Here is a 23,291-nt window from a genome sequence, read left to right as displayed (position 1 = left end):
ATCTTTTTTTAACATTTTGATGCACATAATTCACTACAAGAGGTTAGGTTCTCATTACAGTTTTTTTTCTCATATTTTTTCCTCATATTCTTATATTTTACAGTATAAACTAATATAAATTATTTTTTTATTTTTAATAATAATAATAATTCAGTTCAGATTTATTTTTGTTGTTGTTTTTTAATAACATTTTCACTGAAATAATGTATTCAAATCAATCAAAACATAAATAAATGCTAGGTTTTTGTCTTAATTAAATTGAAGTGTAATTCACACAATTCGCCACAGGAGGGCGACAGACTTATTATTTCAAATGTATATTACAGGTATAAATAGATTTCTTGGCGACTCAACGAGCGGTAATTTGGCAGATTTTTAATTTATCTTTATCATGGGACATTCTGATGCACAAAATTCACCACAAGAGGGCGTTTATTTAGCTTATGTGACCTACATTTTCATTTATTTATTAAATAGTTTAATTTATTCTTAATAATAATTTGATTGTCTATTAAAATTATGTAGTTCTGTTTACTTATTTGTTGTTTTTTAATAACAGTAACCTTTTCACTAAATCAATCAAATAAAATAAAATCAATCAAATATGCTAGTTTATTGTCTAAATATACTAAAGTGTAATTCACACAATTCACCACAGGAGGGCGACCAAGACACCAAATATACAGATCATAGATAACATTTCTGGACACAAGAGGTATTTGTTGGATGTTTTAAAAGTTGTAAAACTATTTAATAAATAATATTAAGTCAACACACGATAATTGAATGCAGTTAGATTGTTTAGTTACTCATAGTAATTGGAGATTTGTGATTCACATGATTGTCCACAGGAGGGCGCTCGGTTAGGTTTCTGTTTATTATTTCTTTTTTAACAAAGATGGTGATGTTAATAATGCATTCATTCAGTTTTTAATCGGCTAAGTCCCTTTATTAATCAGGGGTCGCCACGGTGGAATGAACCGCCGGTAATGGTAATAACACAAAAGATAATTAATATAATCCATGATAAAAATTCTAAAAGATTTTGTCATATTTCCTTTTTTGACCCAAAAATATTTTTATATTAGGAAACAAATAGGTTTAGCAGAGGTTTTGTTGACAGTGTATAATCAATAATTATAAAATAGTTTAAAATTAACTAATATTAACCACTAATACAAGGAAATTCAAACATTTTAATTCCCACAACTGACCACAGGAGGGCGCAATTCAGTTCTGCGCACTAGCTTGATTTAATTTCAATACATATTTTAAGGCATTTTAAAATAAAAAATAAAGCTGTTAAAACATTTATATAAATTAACCACTAATTAACAACTAATCCAAAAATAAATGCAAGTATTTTTTTTGTTCAGACTTGGGTTAAATAGCCGTAGATCCGTATTTAAATTAAAGATGTATATTACTAAATAAGAGGCCATTTTTTTGTGTCATTTTATTTAAGTCGTAAACAATTTTTATGGTATAAAACAAATGCAAAATCCTTTAATATTTGTCCTCTGGCTTGAGTTTTAACTGTAGAAATAAATCTACATTAATGTTATTCCTACAGTTGACCACAGGAGGGCGCTTGAATATTTATTTGTTTATTACAGATAGAAAAATAGACTTTCTGTACTGCATAGATTTCTGACAGCTAGATGATTGTTTGCATATTTATTAAGTCAGTTTATTAAGTCAGTTAGTTTTTTAAATGAGGTTTTCCTCTGGTTCTGTTACTATTTTTTCTCATTTTACTGGCTCAATTCAGAAATATATTAATTATGGTGAAAAAATAACATTTAATTTTAAATAACAGATTAAAATTTAGCAAATAATAATAATGGTAATAGTAATAATAATATTTATAATAAGTTTTTGCATTAGTTTAACTGGAGGTATTTTGTTTAAGTGTAATTCACTCAGTTCACCACAGGAGGGCGATCAGACTCCAAATCTACATGTATATTATAGTGTCCACCTTATTCTTTGCAGACGCAGCCATCTGAATCTCTTTGGCTCAAGACTTTCGCTCTCATTCACTTCCATTCATTGTTTAGACGTTAAAACAGCTCGTTAATCTTCCTGATGTTGCAAACTGATTGCTGATTTTCTTATTATAGTATTATATTATTCTGCTTTGTCTGTGTAATCATGGACATACTTGATTGTAGAGTTTTCTGCTGTTTATTATTCCTAGTCGTTTCTCCCAGAGGAAAAATTGTAGAATGAGGTCAATATTACAGTTAGTAAATATTTATCTTGCTGAATTAAACAGGTTATTTGACAGGTTTTTTGTGCTTCATCACTTGATAATACACAATTTCCAAGACAATTTCAGGCTGAATCTTCAGGCAGAATCAAAATGAGTGTAATGTATATGTTTCACCACAGGAGGGCGACTCGTGTCAATTTAATTCAACAGATTTTATTGAAATAACTTTGATTAAAAAAATAATTTAAAGCGATTTTAAAACACTTCAATCCAAAAAAAGGGGGAGGGGGCAAACAAAAATTGGGTGAAAAAGGTAAGTTAAAAAATATAAAAATGTTAAATGTTTAAAAGTTTAAAAAAGTTTTTAAAAAATGGATCAAAGTTACAAACACAAGTAAAAAAAAGTAAAAAAAATGTTAAATAAAAAAAGGTAAATAAAAAGTTTTTAAAAATAAGTAAAACAAAATGGGTTAAAAAAAAGTAAAGTAAAAAAAGTTCAAGCAAAAACTTTCAGTACAAAAAAAAAACAGGTAAAAAAAAGGTAAGTAGAAAGAAAAGCATCAGTCCAGTGAAAGCAGTCAAGTCAAGCAGAGGCTGTGCTGTGGTCTGAGCGCTGGCCTCCTGTCTGGAAGGCAGAGGTTTACTCTCTCTCTGATGGACAAGACACTTGACTTCCACTGGCTTACCATCGTGAGTCATTTGATTTGAATCAAAGAGTTGAATTGAACTGAATCATATGAATCACCTGTGGAAGTGAATCTTTCACATGACACTTTTTCTGTCATTTTTTACCAGGCAGCAGGAACGAAGACAAATTAACGAAAAAATCAGGTATGAGTGTGAAAGCTCCAGTGGCTCAGTGGTATGGGCACGTCTCTCTGTAACGGAGAGATCCCGGTTCAAGGCCGGACTGGATGCGGAAGCATGACTGTGGAAACACAGTAACAGAAACACGGTTGCGGGAAGTGAGAAGGTACAGGATACGAGGGAGGTGACATCCAAGACGCCTCCCCCGGGGATCCCACGGGACAAGGACCAGCAGGGGTTATATTGCTGAAAAGTATCACTACTTATAAAATATCCATATTCCTCCTCCACACTAAGTTCTCCCCCTCCTTCTCACCCTACTCCTCCTCCTCACCCTCCTCCACTCACCCTGAGCTCACCCCTCTGGGCTGGGGGAACCCAGGCACACGCCACTGCCGGTCCAGCGGGGATTCGTACCCGCAATCTCTGCATCTCCAATGCAGTGCTCTTAACCTTTGAGCCACAGACCAGCTGAAGATTACCGTGCTGGAACTTATATTTGACCTGCGTCCTGCAGGCCGTGCAGAAACGGGAAAAAAAACGATGTTTGATGGCAAAGTCGTTGAATCGTTTCACGATATTCGCTGATTCGTTCTCTCAATCGTGATTCTGAATCGCTTCCAGCTGAATCCTGAGTCAGTGATTGACTCAAATTTGAATCGCTCGGAGAGGATCAGTGATTCAATCGCAACTCAGTGATTCAAGCTACTAGTGAATCCCTGATCTTTCTCTCTCTGAGGTTCAAGCTTACTACTGAATCACTGATCTCTCTCTGAGGTTCAAGCTTACAGCTGAATCACTGATCCTGCTCAGTGGCTCAAGCTACAGCCGAATCGTTGATCCTGCTCAGTGATTCAGCAGTAACTTGAACCACTCAATCACTGAGAGGGATCAGCGAGTCAACCGTAACTTGAGTCACTGAGAGAGATCAGATCAGTGATTCACTTGTAAGCTTGAACCACTGAGAGAGAGATCAGTGATTCACTTGTAAGCTTGAATCACAGACAGGGAGGTGAAGATTCAAACACTGCAGTCAGTGTTTGAATCTTTACCAAGTTCACCAAGTGGATGAAAAGATCCAGAGTTAACGAGTCTCCTAATTGAGTGTGTTTGTGGTAACGACGCTCAGGTGTTTGTTAGAAGAGAGTGATCGGAGACGGGATTCAGAGAGCTGCTTTATTTCATTGCTTCTGGGAAGATAAACAGACACAGTGATTGAACTGCAGAAAACAGAAGTACAGGACTTTAAACCTGGATATATGACAACAAAATCTCAGCTCACCGACCGACAAAACTACCCGTTGTTCTGTCCACTTAAGATCTCAAACACACATAATCAAACACACACACACACTCGGAATCTGCAGCGATTAATAAAGCTAATGCACATGGATTGCTGGGCTGCCTCTAAAAGGGGGAAATGACAGTCTTTATGTTGAAGATCTGGAGAAAGAGAGAGATACAGACGTACCAATGAATCATTTGATCATCATCTAAACTTAGAAGCAAAATGCAATTAATAGCGACACCATTACAGACTTTTAACCCCCTCTGCACTCACACACACACACACACACGCGCGCAGACATAATCCAATAAAGGGCATTTGCACTATATCAAATCCAAATTAAACAAAATATCATCTCTAGAAAAATCTTCATTGTCGTATGTAAATGTGTTAAGAGCGGCTGTGGAGGAATTGCACTTGTTGCGTCAGCAGCAGCTCCGCCGTCCTCAGCTCTTTTCAGTTTTGCTCTTGCGGATGTGTTTGTATTTGTCCACATACGCCTTCACCAGGGTGGCCACCTTGTCTGCGTTCACCTCGCCACTCTTGCTGTGACACACCTGAGAGGAGGAAAACAACACCGTCAGCAAAAACACACACTTAAACACCATGCTGGAACATCAGAGACGACACTTTAGCTGTTTAATAAACTGCAGCAGTTTAAAAAACAAATCATAAAGATTCTGCAGTTTGGCGCCATCTTGTGGCTGAATAATAGATTGCTCCATCAGCCATTTTAATTCTAAAGTATATTATTCCCAAATAACAACCAGTAACACTAACAACAAAGGCTCATCTGGGAACTTTGAATAATATTGAGCATCAATACATAATATATATTTACTAGTAGTTAAATATTGATTTATTTATTTGACATGGACATCACAATTACACTGGACAACCAAATGCATTTAAGTGTTTTAGCAAACTTGCTAATTCTGAACACCTGTCCACAGGGGGCTTGGAAAAAATGACAGAATGGAAACATAATAAATACATATACACAACAGTATTATATATGTTTGTCTGTTGCTGTTTTTATTTTTGGGAAAAAGTTTGGCGCCATCTTGTGGCTAAATGATAGATTGCTCCATCAGCTCTGTTCAGCCATTTTAATTTTTTCATCACACTGGAAAAATAGATTTCTCAGTAGTTTATTTAACATTTCTCAAACCAAAAAGCATTTTCTAGACAAGAATAAAAGTCAAAATGAAGGGAGTTTATACTAAGCTAAAATTATATATTCATATTTATTACAGTGCTGTCTGAAATACTTGATTCTGATTGGTCACGCATGACATTCCATAATCCCAGATTACAACCAATGAAACAAATAACATCTGGGAACTTAAAGGAATAATCTTGAACGTCAGGGAATACGTTTACATTGTTTTTTTTTTGAGAGTTTGGCACCATCTTGTGGCTGAATAATAGATTGCTCCATCAGTTCTGTTCAGCCATTTTAATTTTTTATCACACTGGAAAAATAGTTTTCTCAGTAGTTTATTATTTATTATTAAAAAGCATTTTAAGACAAGAAAAATATTGCAAAATAAAGCACCTATATACTGGGCTAAAATTAAATAATGATAATTATTACACTGCTGTCTGGAATACTTGATTCTGATTGGTCAGTTGTGACATTTTAAAGTTTATTATTCCCAGATAACAACTAGTGAAAGTAATAACAAAGGCTCATCTGGTAACTTTGTATTCACTGATGATCAAGGTTATTCATTCACATTTATTCTTCATTCACAGGTCTGTGGCTGCTTTTTTTGTGTGCGAGTTTGGCGGCATCTTGTGGCTGAATGATAGATTGCTCCATCAGCTCCATTCATTTTTTTTATCACACTGGAAAAACGTTTTTCAGTAGTTTATTTAACATTTCTCAACTCAAAAAGCATTTTGTAGTCAAAATGAAGTGAGTATAAACTGGGTTAAAAATATATCATGGTATTTATTACACTGCTGTCTGAAATCCTTCCATTTTAAACGTTGAATCTTTGTTTAAAGTGTGTCTGAACTACATTTGTATTAAATTTTGTGGGACCATCACCAAGAGGAAAGTTTTTTTTACTCTGTTCTGGCTATTTATGTTGTGCTAATTTGCATATTTTCTCTCTTATTTTTTCATTATTTTATTATCGTTATTACTTGTAACTATTCCAAACTGCATAAATAGTTTAAAAAATGTTAATGATTTCACTTTAATGATGCACTTTAATTTGAGTAAATCTAATGTAAACTTACCTTCTCCACAGCTTTGCGCACAATCTCTTTATATTCGTCCTTGTTGATTTCGTTCTTCTGATAATATGGCTTAATGGCTGCTTTCACCTCATTGACGGCGCGCTCCTGAATCTGCAGTTTCTGTGTTGAAGAAGAGAAACAGAGTTCAGTGAAGAGCAGCACAGACATCCAGCACACCCTTCAAGAACACATTTGCAGGAGTGTTTAACCCTTGTGTGCTGTTAGAGACGTTTTCACCAACTCTGGGCTGATTCTGAGGCTTAATGTACCCACATCTTCAGGCTGTGTTATTAAATAGACTGATGTATTGCTGACAAATCTAATTATTGACATATTTTTGGGGAAAATGCTTTGGAACTTTTCAAAATCTCAACAATACACTCAGGGCAAATTGACTCCCCTTTCATTATGTTGGGGGCTGTTTTTGCCCCATGGACTTCCGTTATAATCACATTTATTGATTGCAAAGCCATGACAGCATATAAGCATGCATTCTTGATTGTTGCTGGTTTTCTCTGTAAGGAAGATCTACAATTTATCATTTGTAAAGGGTAATCAATTCGAACAATACTCAAGGGTTTATGGCTGCACAATCAACGGTTTCAGCATCGATATCACAATGTGTGCATCCGCAATAGTCAAATCAAAGGATCTGCAATGCTGAATCGGCATTATTATCGACCAGAATTTGAAAAACACTCATAATTTGAGGAGTTTTTGCAACATTCAACCATAATGTTACCAAAACACTCATTATTTATGTGTGTTTTCATCATTTAATTCAGTTTAAAAATATTCAGGCATGAGAATTTGCATTTCTAACTAAAGATTAATTGCATGCATATATATATGATAAAGACTATGGTGTTACTTTGCATTTGATTATTAAATATTACTAGACTTTACAAAAATCATAAAGCACCATATATTTCAGTTGTACAGTATTGTTGATCTACTGTATTTCTCAATGTTAATTATTGATTTATTATGTTTTATATAGATGCATTCTCAAAATCGGACTCAAAATCATGTTCAAAATCAGCCCAATGTATCGAAAATGATGAATTCTTTCTAAATAGACATTAATTTCTGGTTATATATTCAATATAAAACATGAAGTAAGTTTTTTTTCCAGTATCGTGCAGCCCTACAAGGGTTATTATTTTTTTGCTTTATTTATTTAACATTTTAGAGTTAAATTACATACAGCAAGGCCACCCGACACAAAGATCAATTAAAATAAAAACTGTATTGAAACATGTCTGATAGAGTCTCACTCATATTTGACCAGAATTGTACAGTTTTTATTTACTTCAGCTGTGGTACGTTCCAAACTAATAATGTGCAGCAGGTAGAGTCTCCAAATCAGATCAACTTCTGAGCTTAATTTTAATGAAATTATTTACATTATCGACATGGTTAAATTCATTATTTCTTCAAATTAATGTAACCTCACATTATTTAATCATCATTTAGTTTGTTGTTTTTTTCCCCCATGATATTTTAAGCCATGAACCCGTAATATAACTAACACATAACTTCTAAAATAGATGCACAGCTGTTCATGCACAACTATGGGACTACAACAAAATGGAAATATCCTAAAACTAATTTACTAAATTGCTGGTATTTATCTAGGCTTTTGCACAAAAACAAGAATGACTAAAATAACTAAAACATGTAGGCCTACTTGTTTTGATTTTAATTCAGGTTATTTAACTATAATATTGAAAATACGCCTGCTTGTATTTACTATCCCTTAAAGACCTAGAGGTATTTTGTGGGCACCTAATGGGCCTGTATTAATATTTTTTTAAAGCAGTTTTATTTTGATTTTAGCAGCCTCAAGCGTCATATATTATTTTAAACAGGAGAACTTGAATCTTTAATCTGTATCATTTAAAGGTCCAGTCTAAAATATTTTGTGGTCCAAAAACATATGAACAGACAGAAAATATTCCAGAATTTTAAGAAAACCTTTTTAAAAAAAGTGACATTTTCTAGTTAACCTCATGAAGTTTGTTTGTTTTTTTTCTCTTTAGAAATGCACACTATGATGTTTTATACTTCCAAAATACATTTTGTCTACATCCACCATTTCCTGAGCAAGTTATTTCAATGTTTCTCTCGGGGATTTTTTAGTAGGAAAAAAACTAGTGCATTTATTTACTGACAGTGTATTTGCCCAAAAGTTCTGGGAATGAACTAAACAGAAAGATTGTTACAAAATAACAGAACACTGAAACAAGTTTGACTTTTCCAAATAATATATTTTCAGTTACCATAAACAACAGCACTTACAATGAACAAATAAAAAATAAGAAAATAAGTTATAATGCGTCAAAGTCCAAATGAACATGGTGCAAATCCTCAGTAAAAAATTAGATGTAACTATTTTTAGTATAGTAAATATTTATATAACTAAACTAGATACAATATGGACCATCCTTAGGTTTTATGTGCCAGCATGGATATGGTGTTGACCCTGCTGCTTCTCAACTTATGCGTTGCAGACAAACAGCAGCACCGCCATTTGCGTCCTTTAAAAACAGCAAGAGCAGCACTTCGTCTTTGCTGTGTCACTGTTTTGTCATGTTTTTGTGCACGTAAAAAGTACTTAGTATGAGAGTTATTTCATGCAAAACTTTGTCTTTGTGTTTTATTTAGCCGTTATCTCATTCTGGGTTGTTCAAATAGCTGATTGGTGATCCACAAAGCGAAACCTATGCTTATTGGTTGAGAGAGAGCTAATTTGAACCAATCTGGGCATGGAGGAGAGACAATGCATCAATGCATCATGTCTGGTTTGTCAGGAGACACAAGCCACGAGCGTTCCCTTGTCAAATCAGCGTTGTCAAAATGTGATGACGTAACCACACTGATTGCCGAGCCTCTGAAGGTCCGTGAATGTATTGTGTTATAGCGATGAAAAGCTGAGATTCTCTCTCTCTTTGTGCCAATCTTTGAATTGTACGGATCGGATCAGCGGATCAAAAGTTATTAAACATTTAAAAACAATACTTATTTTTAACCACAGGCGGCTGTCTCGGTCTTTAAGGGTTAAGAACTAAGGATAACCTGTGTTCAATGTTTAGACATTGCTGAAACAGCATCAGGCCAAATCCTATTCTAATTGCCTACTTGAAAAATCCACCTTATTATTATCATTATTATTACAATTGGTATTATTATTATTATTATTAGTATTAAAATTATTAATATTATTTAGTTTCATTGTAAACTTTTAGTCTATTTCAAACTGTGGACATTAGCTTTTAGCATGGATCTGCAGTCTCACCTTCTCCTTCTCCTTCTTGGAGCTGTCTGCGTGGGCTTTGGGCTGCGTGCTGGAGCTGCTGGAGCTGCTGGAGGTGGTGGAGGTGGTGGAGGACGGCTGCACCGCACTGACCGGCACAGCAGGAGGAGGAGGAGGCCCACAAACCACTTTGGTCGGCACAGGTTTGAAAGACATTTTGACTGGCGCAGGAAAAATGGGCATCGCCTGCTGAGAAATATATGCGAGTGGTAAAACCAGATCAATGCATACTGCAAAATTCAGAAGTTTTATTTGCAGCTTTAACAGGATATCTGCAGTTAAGACCTTGTTAACACCACACAAAACAAAATTTAAGACCAATTTTAATTTTAAGCAACTAATGAGCATCCCTGACACTGTTAATTACACAAAGTGTGGAAAACCTCAAAACAATATTATTATTATTATCAGGGCTTGACATTAACACTCGACAACCCACCAAATGCAGGTAGATTTTAGCTGTAGCTAGGAATTAAATAATTTTTAAATTGTTTAACTCAACACCACTGTAAGGATGGCCCAATATGCATGCAAGAGACTGAATGATACCCTTTTACATTTATATATAGTTATATAATGTCTGTGGGGCTGACCTGAGATGGGTGGCTTTCGGGCGGCACCACAGTAAATCCGCCCTGCTGCACAGGTGGAGGAGGCGGAGGCGGTGGAGGAAGAGCCTGCACTGCTATAGAGGGCACCTGCATGAGCGGGCCAGCCTGGTGGAGCTGCACTGGTACTGGAGGAGGCAGGCTGAACTGTGGTGGAGCCTGCAGACCTGCGGTGGGAGGCCTCTGGAGCAGTGGAGCGGGGCCCATGGGGAAGCGCATGACCCCCATCACACCCATCTGATGCGGCAGCAGGGGCGGAGGCATGGCTGGCACAGCCTCAGTTGGCAGCGGCGCACTTGGCTCATTCTGTGGGGGATCTGAAATTACACCAATAATGGATATTAGATTATTCAATTAAAATATTAACTCTGAATGTGATTATGCAAACACAAACATACACATGTCTTCTCCTGACTTCAATTCGGTGATGTTTACATCTAACTTGTGGATATTCCTCAGCGATTTAGTCATATTTAGTTAACATTATTAGCGCACAAGTGTCTGCTTTTATATTTGGTGTTGTTTCTTTTGCTATTTGCTGGTAAAGAAAATCTATTCAGTCACTTCTAATATTTATACTTTGACTTTGCATTTCAAGGTTTTACTTAAGTTGCACTTAACCAGTAAATTAGAATAGAAACTGTAAAAAATGTTAATAGGTAACAGATGCTAAACTTTATAAAATAAAAACAATAAAAAAATAAAACACACCTGCTTGTTTTGGGACAGTCGGTGCGCTCTGATCCTCCTCTTGTTTGTTCCAGATGTTGTTTCCACCGCCGCCACCACCTCGATCTCTGCGCGAGTAGTAGTTCTGCACATCAGCGGGAAGAGTTCGCCGCACTGCCCAACTCGACGCCGACGACCACCCGGAGCGATCCAGTGGAGCCTCTGCACCTTCAGACTCTTTCCTCTTCCCTCCAGCTCTGCTATCATTAAAGCGATTGTATGAATCTGCATTATTAGCGGTCCCTGAGAAAGAATTGCGCTGCCTCCAGTTATCTCCTGGCTCCCCCTGCTGGCTGGACGCCCAGTGTGTGCCTCCTCTGCCACGTCCAGCACTCCAGCCGCCCCGAGACCAGGTGTCTCCATCTCCCAAATTCTCCTCTCTTCTCGCCGGCTCTCGCCCACGGTTATCAGCATCCATCCAACTCCTCTCCCTCTCCCTTTCTCTCACCCAATCAGGGTTCTCGTTCCTCCCTCGATCAGGTGAGGATTCATGGAAGTTTCCATTATCGGAAGAAACAGGGTCTCTAGTTGAGAAATGTGCAGGTTTTTCAGTGTTATTCCTCCAGTTGGAATTGCGAAATCCTCGTCCACCACCTCTGCCTCTCCATCCTTCTCCTCCTCCACCCCAGGAGTCTCGTTTTCGGGGAGAGTGTCCTCCGTGGTCTGCACGCTCCTGGGACGGGCTGCGGCGTCCAGGTCTGCTCCTGTTCCTGGACCTAGAGCGACTCCTCCGTCTGCGGCTACGCTCTCTGCTTCGGCTACGACTACGGTTTCTCCGACTGTCCCGTTCTTCCTCTTGGTGGTCACGGTTTCGAGATGTGGAGCGAGTTTTGTGGCTTCGGTCCCGGGATCGAGACCTTGATCTGCGTTCATTCCTAGACTCCCGGTTCGGAGACCAAGTGGTTGAAGATGAGTGGAAGCGGGACCTGCGGGATCGTCCCTCCTTTTTATCCGAGGTTTTCGATTCTTTAGAGCTCTCTATCTTCTCAGCAGGATCTTGATTGGCCATCTGAGGCACAATCGCAGCGGGAACCATCTCCACCTCAGCAGCACTCTCTGATGCAGGAGAATCACACTCCATGGGAATGAGGTCAGTGTTGTCCTGAGAACTCCTCACATTAGTGTCCATTGTTTCGGGAGCAAAAATATCTCCAGGAACTGAAGGTCTAGTTTCGAAAGCAGAACTATCTCCAGGTACCGACGGTCTAGTTTCTGGAGCAGAACTTTCTCCAGGAACTGACGGTCTAGTTTCAGGAACAGAACTATCTGCAGGTACTGAAAGTTTAGTTTCAGAAGCAGAACTATCTCCAGGAACAGGCGGACTAGTTTCGGGAGCAGAACTATCTCCAGGAACAGGGTGACTAGTTTCAGGAGCAGAAATCTCTCCAGGAACTGATGGACTAGTTTCAGGTGCAGAAATCTCTTCAGGAACTAATGGTCTAGTTTCGAGAGTAGAAATCTCTTCAGGAACCATTGGTACAGGGCTCTGGTCCACCTCCTCTGTGGTGTCAGGCTCTGGTATCAAATCCACAATCTCTTGTAGAGCTGGAAGGTTACTGGAGTCTTGTGTGTAAGCCTCCTCTGTGGTGTCAGGCTCTGGTTTCGGATCTGCAATGTCTTGGAGATCTGGAAAGCTACTGGAATCCTGCTTTTCAGGATTGTCTTCTGTGCTGTCAAGCTCTGGTTTCAGATCCAAATCCTGATCTGAAGCATCTGTAGGTGATTCAGCTGTCAGTTGCTCTTTAAAAGATAAAACAGCGTCCTGGGAATCAGACGGAGACTCCTGTGGTTCTAAAGATCTGGAAGGAGACGAGCAGTCTTGGTTCAGTTCTGGTGAAGCATTCATCAGCTCCACCTGATCTTCATCATCAGTCATCACTTCTTGCCTGCTATCTTCTTGTGGAAGTTTCTGATTGTCGTCTTCTTCAACCACATTCTTGGTGACCACTTCTTCTTCTTCTGCAGTTTCCTCATCCTGGTTATCAGCATCATCAGGTTTGTTCTCAGAAGGACTTGTCTCATTCTCCTCCTCCATCTTTTCCTTTGTGTCCACTGGGTCTTGCCCACCATCAATCTGATCCGAGTTTGCTTTCTGGTCAGTTTTTGATTCTTCGGATTCAGCTGCTCCATCTTCCTTGTGATTTTCTGCTTCAGGTTCTTGCTCCTCATCCTCGCGTTTCTCCACTTTCAGCTTCTTTGGCCGTCCTCTTGTCTTCACTCCAGATCTCGGATTATTCCCTTGCTGGCCTCTGCTTGTAGACGCAGTATCATTTAGCGTTTGTGAGGTGTTGTCAGTATCGTTCTGTTGTGAGTGTGCAGAAGAGGAATCCTCCGCTTCTCCTCGGCTGCGTCTGGAGGACCGCCGGGTTGCAGGAGCTTCTGCCGGCTTCACAGAGCTCTTTGATCCAGAACCCCTTGTGCCTTTTCTTTCCTCACCTTTGGGGCAGGTGACGGCACAAACCATGCCATGAGGAACTAAGAAAGGAGATGCAGCAAGTGTTAACAAACCTTTTTTAAATTTTTTTAACCAATACTTTTAGGCAGCCAAAAATGCAGTGCATCCCTAAAGCTGCCTTCGACTGCACACAACATTCGGAAACGATTGCCGGAATGCGCCCCCTTGTGGCAATTGCCCAGAACTTTCAGTTTTGTCATGCACCATGGGAGAGAAGCTGATTCTCGCAGTGTCAAAAATAAAGGAGAGCAAAAGCAAGATCCTTTATTCTCCATGCGTTTACCATGGTTGAATGAATGAATGAATACTAGAAGTTCAGCGCGCAAAATATTTGGGAGGGAAGGTGGAGACAACATTAAAAAAATAATGAATAGAATGAATAGAAATGTTTTTTTATTATAGACTTTTTTGTAATTAAAAAAAATAAAAAACTATTTCTCATCTAGCGCACACGGACCTGCTTGGACAATGCTGAAATGCATCACACCCAGTCGGCCAGTCGCATACTGCCTAGTCGCAGGAGTTCAAATACTTTAATGGATCTACAGCTTAAATCGGATCTAAATTTTCCACATACGGAGATGATCAGAAGTCCACAGCTCCTGGACTACTCTCCACTGAAAATGAATGACTTACGGTCTGTCGTTTACAGTGGAAAGGCAGTTAAAGAATTTAAAGTAAAACTAACAAACAAAAACAAACTAAAAACGGAAATCGACAACAAAACTTACCTGTGTGTTCTGAAAGCAGCAGATTCAGAGAAGCAGAGACAGCTGACAGAAGTAGGTGTGAGCGGACTGACACCCTAAAAATCCACATACATGTTCAGAAACTACAAACACTTGCATGCAGTTGCAAATCACAAGATTAATCTGAATAAAAAGTTAATAATACAACTTTTTGTCAGACCAATTATGCAGACCTGACCTCTTTATTTTTAATGTACAAAATACAACTAAATTTCCGTTTGCCCTTCCGTTTGCATTGTATACTTACAGTTGAAACCAGATGTTTAAAAATGTTTGAAAGTCAGATGTTAATTTGACTAAACTTCTCTTTTAGGTAAGTTAGGATGATCACATGTGTTTCTGTTCTGCTTAATAGCAGAATAATGGGAGAGATATTTTTTGAGAAATTGTAACTTTTCTTGATAGGCAAGTTGACATACAATAAGATTATTCTGCCTCTGAAACAGTTTAGATGATGGTGTCAAGGTTTTGGAAGTTTCTGATTGGCTAATTGACAACAGTTAATTGAAGACACAACTGTAAAATAGTATTGAAGGAAAAGCTCAAACACACTGCTTCCTTGTATGACAACATGGGAAAATCAACAAGCCAGAATCAACAACAAAGCCAGATTACAATTACCTAAATTACACAGGGAAAAAGACTCATGTTTGGAGGCATGTCCTGTGTTCTGATGGAGCTAAGATTGAACTGTTTGGTAATCATGAGCTGTGTTACATTTGGAGGACAAAGGGGAAAGCTTACAAGCCTTGGAACACTATCCCAACTGTGGAGTATGGGGGCGGCAGCATCATGTTGTGGGGCTGTTTTGCTGCAGGAGGGACTGGTCCACTTCACAGCATAGATGGCATCATGAAGAAAGAACATTATGGAGAAATACTGAAGCAACATCTCAACACATCAGCCAGGAAATTACAACTTGGCCACAAATGGCTCTTCCAAACAGACCATGACCCTCAGCATACTGCCAAATCAGTTCAAATGTCCTTTAAGGACAACAGAGTGAATGTTTTGGAGTGGCCATCACAAAGCCCTGACCTCAATCCTATAGAAAATGTGTGGGCAGAGTTGAAAAAGCTTGCGTAACAAGACCTACAAATCGGACTCAGTTACACCCGTTCTGTCAGGAGAAATGGGCCAAAATTCCTGCAAACTATAGTGAGTTGCTTGTGGAAGGATACCCAAAACATGTCCAAGTTATACAGTTTAAAAGTAAAACTAAAAAAATACCAATACCAAGGAAATGTGTGTAAACTTTTGATTGTCTAGAAATTACAAAAAAAAAAAAAAAAAAAAAAAAAAAACCTAAAAAAAAAAAGATAAGGTAATTATGGTAATTTAGGTAATCCTAACGGAGTTAAAATAGTAAACGTTTAGAATGATTTACCATCAGACATTTTTTTTAAATGGTTATGTTCCTTTTTTCAGAGTGTATGTAGACTTCTGGTTTCAACTGTATGTATGTATATATACACACACACACATACACACACACACATACACATACACACACACACACACACACACACACACACACACACACACACACACAAATATGTTAAAAAAAAAACAAAAAACATGCTTCTCACCTGGGAACACGTGTAGAAAAACTAGGAACAGACGCTTGATGCAACCTACGCTTTCTCTCTAATCTCCTCCACTGGACGCCGTCCTCACAAACCTCAACTGATCCGGCCCTACAACACACAAGACAGACAAAAACACTCTTTAATATGATGGAGGAGACACTTTTCAGCCAATTAAATGACTGAAGCTTCTTACATGACTGTGCCGACCATTGCTCCCTGCTGTGATGAGTGGAAATGCTGAGTGGGTAGAAGACTGTGGCATGAGTCTCCACTGGCCTGCACACATAAAACACAGCTTAACACTTTCGCTTTCATTTACACACATTTCATTCACCATACAATCATAATGCAAGACTAACCTTTTTATTTGAATCCACGAATGCATCAGAGTCACCTGCTGGGAATAAAAGAGATTTATGTTGACAAGACTGACAAATAAATCTGTGCAAAGACGCAGACAGTTCACACAAAACATGACAATTAACTCAATATTTACACTCCGTCAAGTGGGTTTATAAGGGTTTATTATTTATGAGTTTCTTCTGTTGAACACAAAAGAAGACATTTTGAAGAATGTTGGAAACCTGTAACCATTGACTTCCATAGAAGTAATAAATACTATGCAAGTCATTGCTTACAGGTTTCCAACATTTTTCAAAATATCTTTTGTGTTCAACGGAGAAAAAAAGAAACTCAAACAGGTTTACAATAAAGCAAAAGGTGAGTACATGATGACAGAATGTACATTTTTGGGGTGAACTATACCTTTAATATGTGTAGTGGTGTGTGATATTGACAAATGTATGATATCCTGGATATATTGTGATTTCAATAGTCAAATTATTTTAATGATTGTGGTTTTCCTTGGCTGATTTAGATCTTGCATAAATAAATATGACCCTAAAACCCTAATACTGCCAGTTTTTATGATTCACTGAATCATTTATTCAAATGATTCATTCCAAATGAATGATTCATTAAGAAAACAAATCAAGTGACTGTTATGAATGGATAAATGAATCAATAATTTGTTCATAAACAGACCGTTTAGGTTTGGAAACACTGCAGTGAGAAGCAAACATTTTCTGCTCTGGCTTTGAAATTATTTTTGCTGGTATTAAAAGAAAGAAAAATAAACTTGTTTACTATGAACAATATGAAGTTTCTCATTTAAGTTGACAGCCATGTATATGCAGTGCTATATATTTAAATATGTGGAGTTATTACTAATTAATCTAATTAAATTACAGCCCTATTATGTATTACAATCAAATTAAAACATCCTAAATTTAAACTAGCATATACATTAATACTTTTTCATCTTACATCAACATATTTCCCATACCAATAGATTAGAAAACGATGAAATAGTTGTTAAAAATACTGAAATAATAACATTTTTACAATCAAACATGAACAAAACAAAGATCACGTACATTTTCTGTGGCATTTCTGTTTGGGATTGGCTCTTTTCTCTTGCGTTCTCTCCACACTTCCTGTCTCTGCCCTGTAAAACACACATAACTAATGAACAATCAGACGAACAGCAGAATGAGCGTGCATAAACACAGGTAAACAGGACGTACGCAGAGTTTCCACACATGCGTTGACCATCCTGACCGCAGCCTGTGCGATTGTCCATCAGTCTGGGCTTGATCTTCACAGGAAGCTGAAACATAGAGAGGAATCATTTAATACAATAAACTGTGTTTCCCTTTTAATTCTACACCATTTCTGCTGGTTTTTTGGTCTTGATTACAAAGTTATTCCTAAGATGGCATGGACCACTGGGGGGGTAGGGGGTGAATTTAGTTTTTGTTCTATTGTAAGTGAAATTTGAAGGATTTTTATGGCCTCTCATGTGTAAAATCAATAAGACAATTTGCAGGAATACGATAGAGAGACATGCAGGACATCAGGAAGGCTGACCTTAATGCACTGCTGCGAGGAGCCCTGAAGGAAGATCACACTGAAGGGTCTGCGGTCCACCGGACAGGACTGAACCATCTGTAGCACAACACACACACACACACACACACATCATAACACTGCAGATGCAAATTATATACAGGTAGTTCAATCTGGCAGGAAAACACACTTAACATTAGATGGATGGATGGATGGATGGATGGATGGGTGGTTGGATGGGTGGATGGATGGGTGGATGGGTGGGTGGATGGATGGGTAGATGGGTGAATGGGTGGTTGGATGGATGGGTGGATGGATGGATGGATGGGTGGGTGGGTGGATGAATGGATAGGTGGATGGATGGGTGGTTGGATAGGTGGATGGATGGGTGGTTGGATGGATGGGTGAATGGGTGGTTGGATGGATGGATGGATGGATGGGTGGGTGGATGGATGGGTGGATGGGTGGTTGGATGGGTGGTTGGATGGATGGGTGAATGGGTGGTTGGATGGATGGGTGGATGGATGGATGGGTGGATGGGTGGTTGAATGGATGGGTGAATGGGTGTTTGGATGGATGGGTGGATGGATGGATGGATGGATGGATGGGTGGGTGGATGGATGGATGGGTGGATGGATGGGTGGATGGTTGGATGGATGGGTGAATGGGTGTTTGGATGGATGGATGGATGGGTGGGTGGGTGGATGGATGGGTGGTTGGATGGATGGGTGAATGGGTGGTTGGATGGATGGATGGGTGGATGGGTGGGTGGGTGGATGGGTGGATGGATAGGTGAATGGGTGGTTGGATGGATGGGTGGATGGATGGGTGGATGGGTGGATGGATAGACGGATAGATAGATAGACAGATAGATGGATGGATGGAGGACAGATAACTGCTTTCAGGCAGATACCTTTTCAAGAAATTTGAGGGGGGGTTTAAAATAATAAAGATAGCAGACTTCAATGACTTCTTTGAATTATTAAGCCTGACATGTTTACTGTTTCAAAATATTTTTTAAAATAAATTATACTGTGTTTAATGGGAAAAAACTTTTTTACCTAGACCCTAAAAATAACCATATTTTCGTGAAGTAATCACAATACTGTGATTTTTTTTTTATTAAAAGGTTATCATATCGACCCATGCCTACATGTACACAACTGCTCGACAATCCCTATAATGCACCATGGGAGTTAATGTGGATGGTCCTTTGCTGCTGGAGATACTGTTGTCTAAATAAAGTCTTTGACACCATAGAAATAACCCCCAAATACTTATGATATTCCACAGGAATGGTGTACCAGAACATTTTACCATTTAAACCATGGCTTTTCCAAACCGTGGTAAACCTTGAAACTGATTATCATCCCATGCTTGGGTTATACAGCGATTAATCTGACCTGTGCCCAGCGAAGGATGCAAGCAGAGCAGTACACATGTCTGCAGCAGTCGGGAACGGCTCGATCGCTCCGTCTGGGGCGGTTCAGACAGATCGGGCAGCGCTGAGACTCTTCTTCCTCCAAACTGTCCTCCGAGTTCTGACCACCTGAAAAATCACAATGTTGAAGTTTTAATAGTGTTGACACGGTCACTGGTATCAGAAAACAACTATTCAAACTGTGTTATCATTGAAATCGTGATTGTCATTGCAAATCAACTGTAAATGTAAATGCATATTTTGATATACAGTAGTCAACATTTAAAGTGGTTCAAATCCTTTCAGAGTTGTCCTAAAACTATAAAAACAGCCATTCTTAGCTTAGGATAATCTTAAAAAACATTTTTGATCCATTTCAAATGTCGACTGCTATAGTCATTTAATAAATACAGTAGTCAACATACAAAAATGTTTTTCAAAATTGTCCTAGGACAAGAACAGATTTTGTCAATAGTTTAAGACAACTTTGATGAAAGGTGATGGACCTCTTTAAATGTTGACTACTGCACACAGTCAAGCCTAAAGGTAATCACAGCCCTGGTAAATTCTGACTTTTTGAGTTTTTTTCCACAATAATGTCTCTTGTAAATTATTGTATTATCTTTTGGGAGAAATCGGGGTAATTTTTGGTAAAAAAAAAAATAGAAAGATTTAATTAAAGTGAATTTAGGTCAGAATATGCAAAGATTATGATTAAATACAGGCTTCACTGTATAATGTGTTTTAGGACTGCACAATATATCATTTCATCATCAATATCTCAAAACTTACATCGCAGGATATGCAATGTTCAGTCTTGACCAGAAGCTATAGAACTGTATTCAATTACTGTATTTATATGAAAAAAGCACTTCAAATTTTGTCTTGTTTTTGTTCAAAACATCTACATCTCTAAGCGAAAACAAGATTATTTTACCTACCCCGTGCACTGGCAGATCATTTAGCTTGTGTTAACTCTTAAATTTGACTTACTACTTCTAAAGTTGAAAACAAAGCAATATTTTTACTTGCTGCAAGAATTTATTGATACTTGGACTAGAAACCAGACAAAGCAAAAGTAAGAAAGCATTTTATTTGGCATCGTGATTATTCAATTTCTATACCTGAATATGTTAGACTGTCAACTACTGTTAAGACTGTCAATAAAAAAAGTCAATTAGTGCTATTAACTATCTTGTGAAACTATACTCATAATTCATTCATTCATTTTCTTGTCGGCTTAGTCCCTTTATTAATCTGAGGTCGCCACAGTGGAATGAACCACCAACTTATCCAGCAAGTTTTTACGCAGCGCATGCCCTTCCAGCCGCAACCCATCTCTGGAAAATATACTTATTATCGCAATATTTAATCGCAAAAAAATAAAATATCGCAATCTCAGACTTTTAATATTGTGCCGCACTAATATATTTACTCTTTTCTTTTCTATTTATTTAATGTATTTATTCTAAATATAATATACTGTATCTATTATTTTAATTTACAGTTTGTTGCACACTATTGTAAATACTAACTATTGTGAAAACTTAAAAAATAAATAATAATAATAAAAAACTCTGTCCAACATGTCTAAACGAGATATTTTCATCAAATCAAACAACCTTTTTTGGCTTTTATAAAGCAGCTTAATGAGGTTTTGTGAAAAACAAGGGAAACATGGATCCCTGTGAGGGAAATTTCCAAGACTTAACAAACAAAACCTTCAATAAAAAAACCAAATGTTTCAATAAAAATATGCACATGAATTAGGGCTGCACAAGCATCGATATCGCAATGTGTGAATCTGCAATAGCCACATCACAAGATATGCAATGTTGAGTCTGAATTATAGTTGACCAGGAGCTAGTTAGTTTCTGTATTTATACAGAATTTATATGATTTATGCAAAAAACAAACCACAACAACAACATTTTTTTCTTACTTAGAATTGTTATCTTGTTTCTAGTCCAAATATCTCCATTTCGAAGCAGAAACAAGATTATTTTACTCAACCGACTGGCAGATAATTTAGCTTCTTTTAAGGAAAAACTCCTAATTTTGCAAAGTAGAAAAAAAACAACAACAATATTTTCACTTAATCGAAGAATTTTTTGATATTTGTAATAGAATTAAGACAAAGCAAAGTAAGAAAGGCATTTACACCACTGGGATTATTCAATTTCTATAACTGAATACTGTTAGACTCCCCAAAAAAACATCAAATAGTTATTAAACTATCTTATGAAACTGAACTCACGTCGCAATATTTATCACAGAAACATTAAATATAGCAATCTCAGATTCTTACCAATACCATGCAGCCCTAATGCATTTCTTCTCAATACAATATACAGTATCTATTCTTTTAATTTACAGTGTGTTGCACACTATTGTGAATTCTAACATGAAGCTTGTCTTCATAAAAATAAATAACAAGTAAATAAACAAAAAAATCTGTCCAACATGTCTAAACGAGATATTTTCATCTAATCAAACAACCCTTTTTAGCAGCTTTATGAAGTTTTGTGAAAAACAAGGGAAACATGGATGTCTGTGAGGGAAATTTCCAAGTGCAAATTTAAAAAATAATATCTTCAATAAGAAAACCAAATGTTCCTATAGAAATATGCAAATGAAATAATAGAAACAGACATAAACAAACCCCAAAATTCACAGATCATCATTTATGTTGTTTATAAAGCTGCCAGTTTAATTTATTATCTTTTCCTTTCAGATACAAAGTTTAACGTATTGTCTTAAATGTGTGTGACATTATTCATGAACACTGTAACAAAACAGTGATGATATTAATAACTGCGATCAATTTGGTCACTATAATCGTGATTACTAAAGAGTTTTTGTCTTGCTTCTAGTCTAAACATCTTCAAATTCTTAAATCAAGAAGCATTTTTTAGACAAGTAAACATTATTGTATTGTTTAAAAATAATAATATGTTAAAATTGACTGAGTTTTTCCTTAAAACAAGCAAAATAATCAGCCAATGGGGTAAACAAAATAACCTCATGCCAAAACGAATAACAACATTTTTCAGTTCACCCTAATTTTGGCTTCTTATTTCTGAAAACAAGATAATATTTAGTGCTTGTCTAAAAAATGCTTCTTGTTTTAATAATTTTCAGATACTTAGACAAGAAACAACACAAAAACTCTGAGTTATAAAAGCATTTCTAGTAGTGTACGTTACATGTTTTAATAACAATACTGTACACAAAGCAACCAAAGGAATAATACCCAAACCCAAGGGACACATTTCAGACGAACTTAACAGCTCAATCAGTGTATTATGTGTGTAAATAAACAAACAGCACGAGCAGATTTCAAAATAAATCAAATAAAAGCCCCACTCACCCTTTCCTGGCCCTTCCTGCATCTTTGGCTCCGGGTCACAGCAGCTCTGAGCCCTCGATTACTTCACCAGCACATTTGCAGAAATAAAAACATATACAATAAGTATAATTGTGCCACATTATGCATATAATAATGATAGCACTGTGTCTTTATTTACTCTGTTTACTCTCTCACTCTCTCTCTCTCGGCACAGCTGAAGTTAGTTGTTCATTAGCCATGTTTAAATGAGACACAGGTCTCATTTAAATACACGAGTGCTCATTTAAGTAAGTCCTCTGCGTGTTATTGGTGCGGATAACACAGAAATACGCACGCAGAGATGTTTACGTGCCGTGTTTATAAGTTCAGACTGTTGTTTATCAGTGTGACGCGGCTAGCTGTGTTAGCATCTGCTGTCATTAGCACACACTCACCTCCGCGCGCGTTCCTCCACAGACTTCAGATCATATAATAACACACTCGTCGCTCCTCAGCGCAGAAATACACACTTTTCTGGCACTTTCATCAATACTTGTGCTCGTAATCTCGATAGATTTAAAGGCGTCCGGCCACATGTGGGTCAGAGGCTGCAGTTCCGCCTCTTCACC

The 23,291-nt window shown here is 37.5% G+C and overlaps 1 protein-coding gene across 12 annotated transcripts; it reads right to left on the bottom strand.

Annotated features, from left to right (window-relative positions):
- Nucleotides 1-4,184: 4,184 nt before the first annotated feature.
- Nucleotides 4,185-23,291, bottom strand: scaf11 (SR-related CTD-associated factor 11). 12 transcript variants are annotated; one of them, XM_087247731.2, is made up of 15 exons: nucleotides 22,862-23,291; nucleotides 22,705-22,765; nucleotides 19,318-19,463; nucleotides 17,936-18,013; nucleotides 17,593-17,675; nucleotides 17,443-17,513; nucleotides 16,366-16,403; nucleotides 16,200-16,282; nucleotides 16,007-16,114; nucleotides 14,400-14,473; nucleotides 11,196-13,688; nucleotides 10,470-10,801; nucleotides 9,859-10,062; nucleotides 6,561-6,680; nucleotides 4,185-4,867 (listed from the first exon to the last, which is right to left on the bottom strand). In XM_087247731.2, exons 2-15 carry the CDS (start codon nucleotides 22,724-22,726, stop codon nucleotides 4,757-4,759), a joined length of 3,963 nt encoding a protein of 1,320 aa, XP_087103857.2. In that variant the 5' UTR covers nucleotides 22,727-22,765; nucleotides 22,862-23,291; the 3' UTR covers nucleotides 4,185-4,756. The 12 variants fall into 12 exon arrangements, with proteins under 12 accessions (XP_087103857.2, XP_087103855.2, XP_087103859.2 ...); XM_087247729.2 differs by having other exon boundaries at nucleotides 9,859-10,065; nucleotides 23,112-23,291; XM_087247733.2 differs by having other exon boundaries at nucleotides 23,112-23,291.

The sequence above is a fragment of the Danio rerio genome, chromosome 4 (assembly GCF_052040795.2).
Source record: "Danio rerio strain M-AB ecotype USA chromosome 4, GRCz13ab, whole genome shotgun sequence".
Taxonomy (NCBI): Eukaryota; Metazoa; Chordata; class Actinopteri; order Cypriniformes; family Danionidae; genus Danio; species Danio rerio.
The sequence above is the reverse complement of the archived record's forward strand: the minus strand, read 5'-3'. Positions and strand labels throughout refer to the sequence as shown.

What these genes read in the sequence shown, in the direction of transcription:
- scaf11 (XM_087247729.2), bottom strand. Translation starts at nt 22,726, where the DNA reads ATGCAGGAAGGGCCAGGAAAGG. An exon ending in GCATCCTTCGCTGGGCACAG is followed by an intron (nt 18,014 to 19,317) that starts GTCAGATTAATC and finishes GTTGTGCTACAG; the next exon opens with ATGGTTCAGTCCTGTCCGGT. An exon ending in TTTTCTACACGTGTTCCCAG is followed by an intron (nt 14,474 to 16,006) that starts GTGAGAAGCATG and finishes GTGGATTTTTAG; the next exon opens with GGTGTCAGTCCGCTCACACC.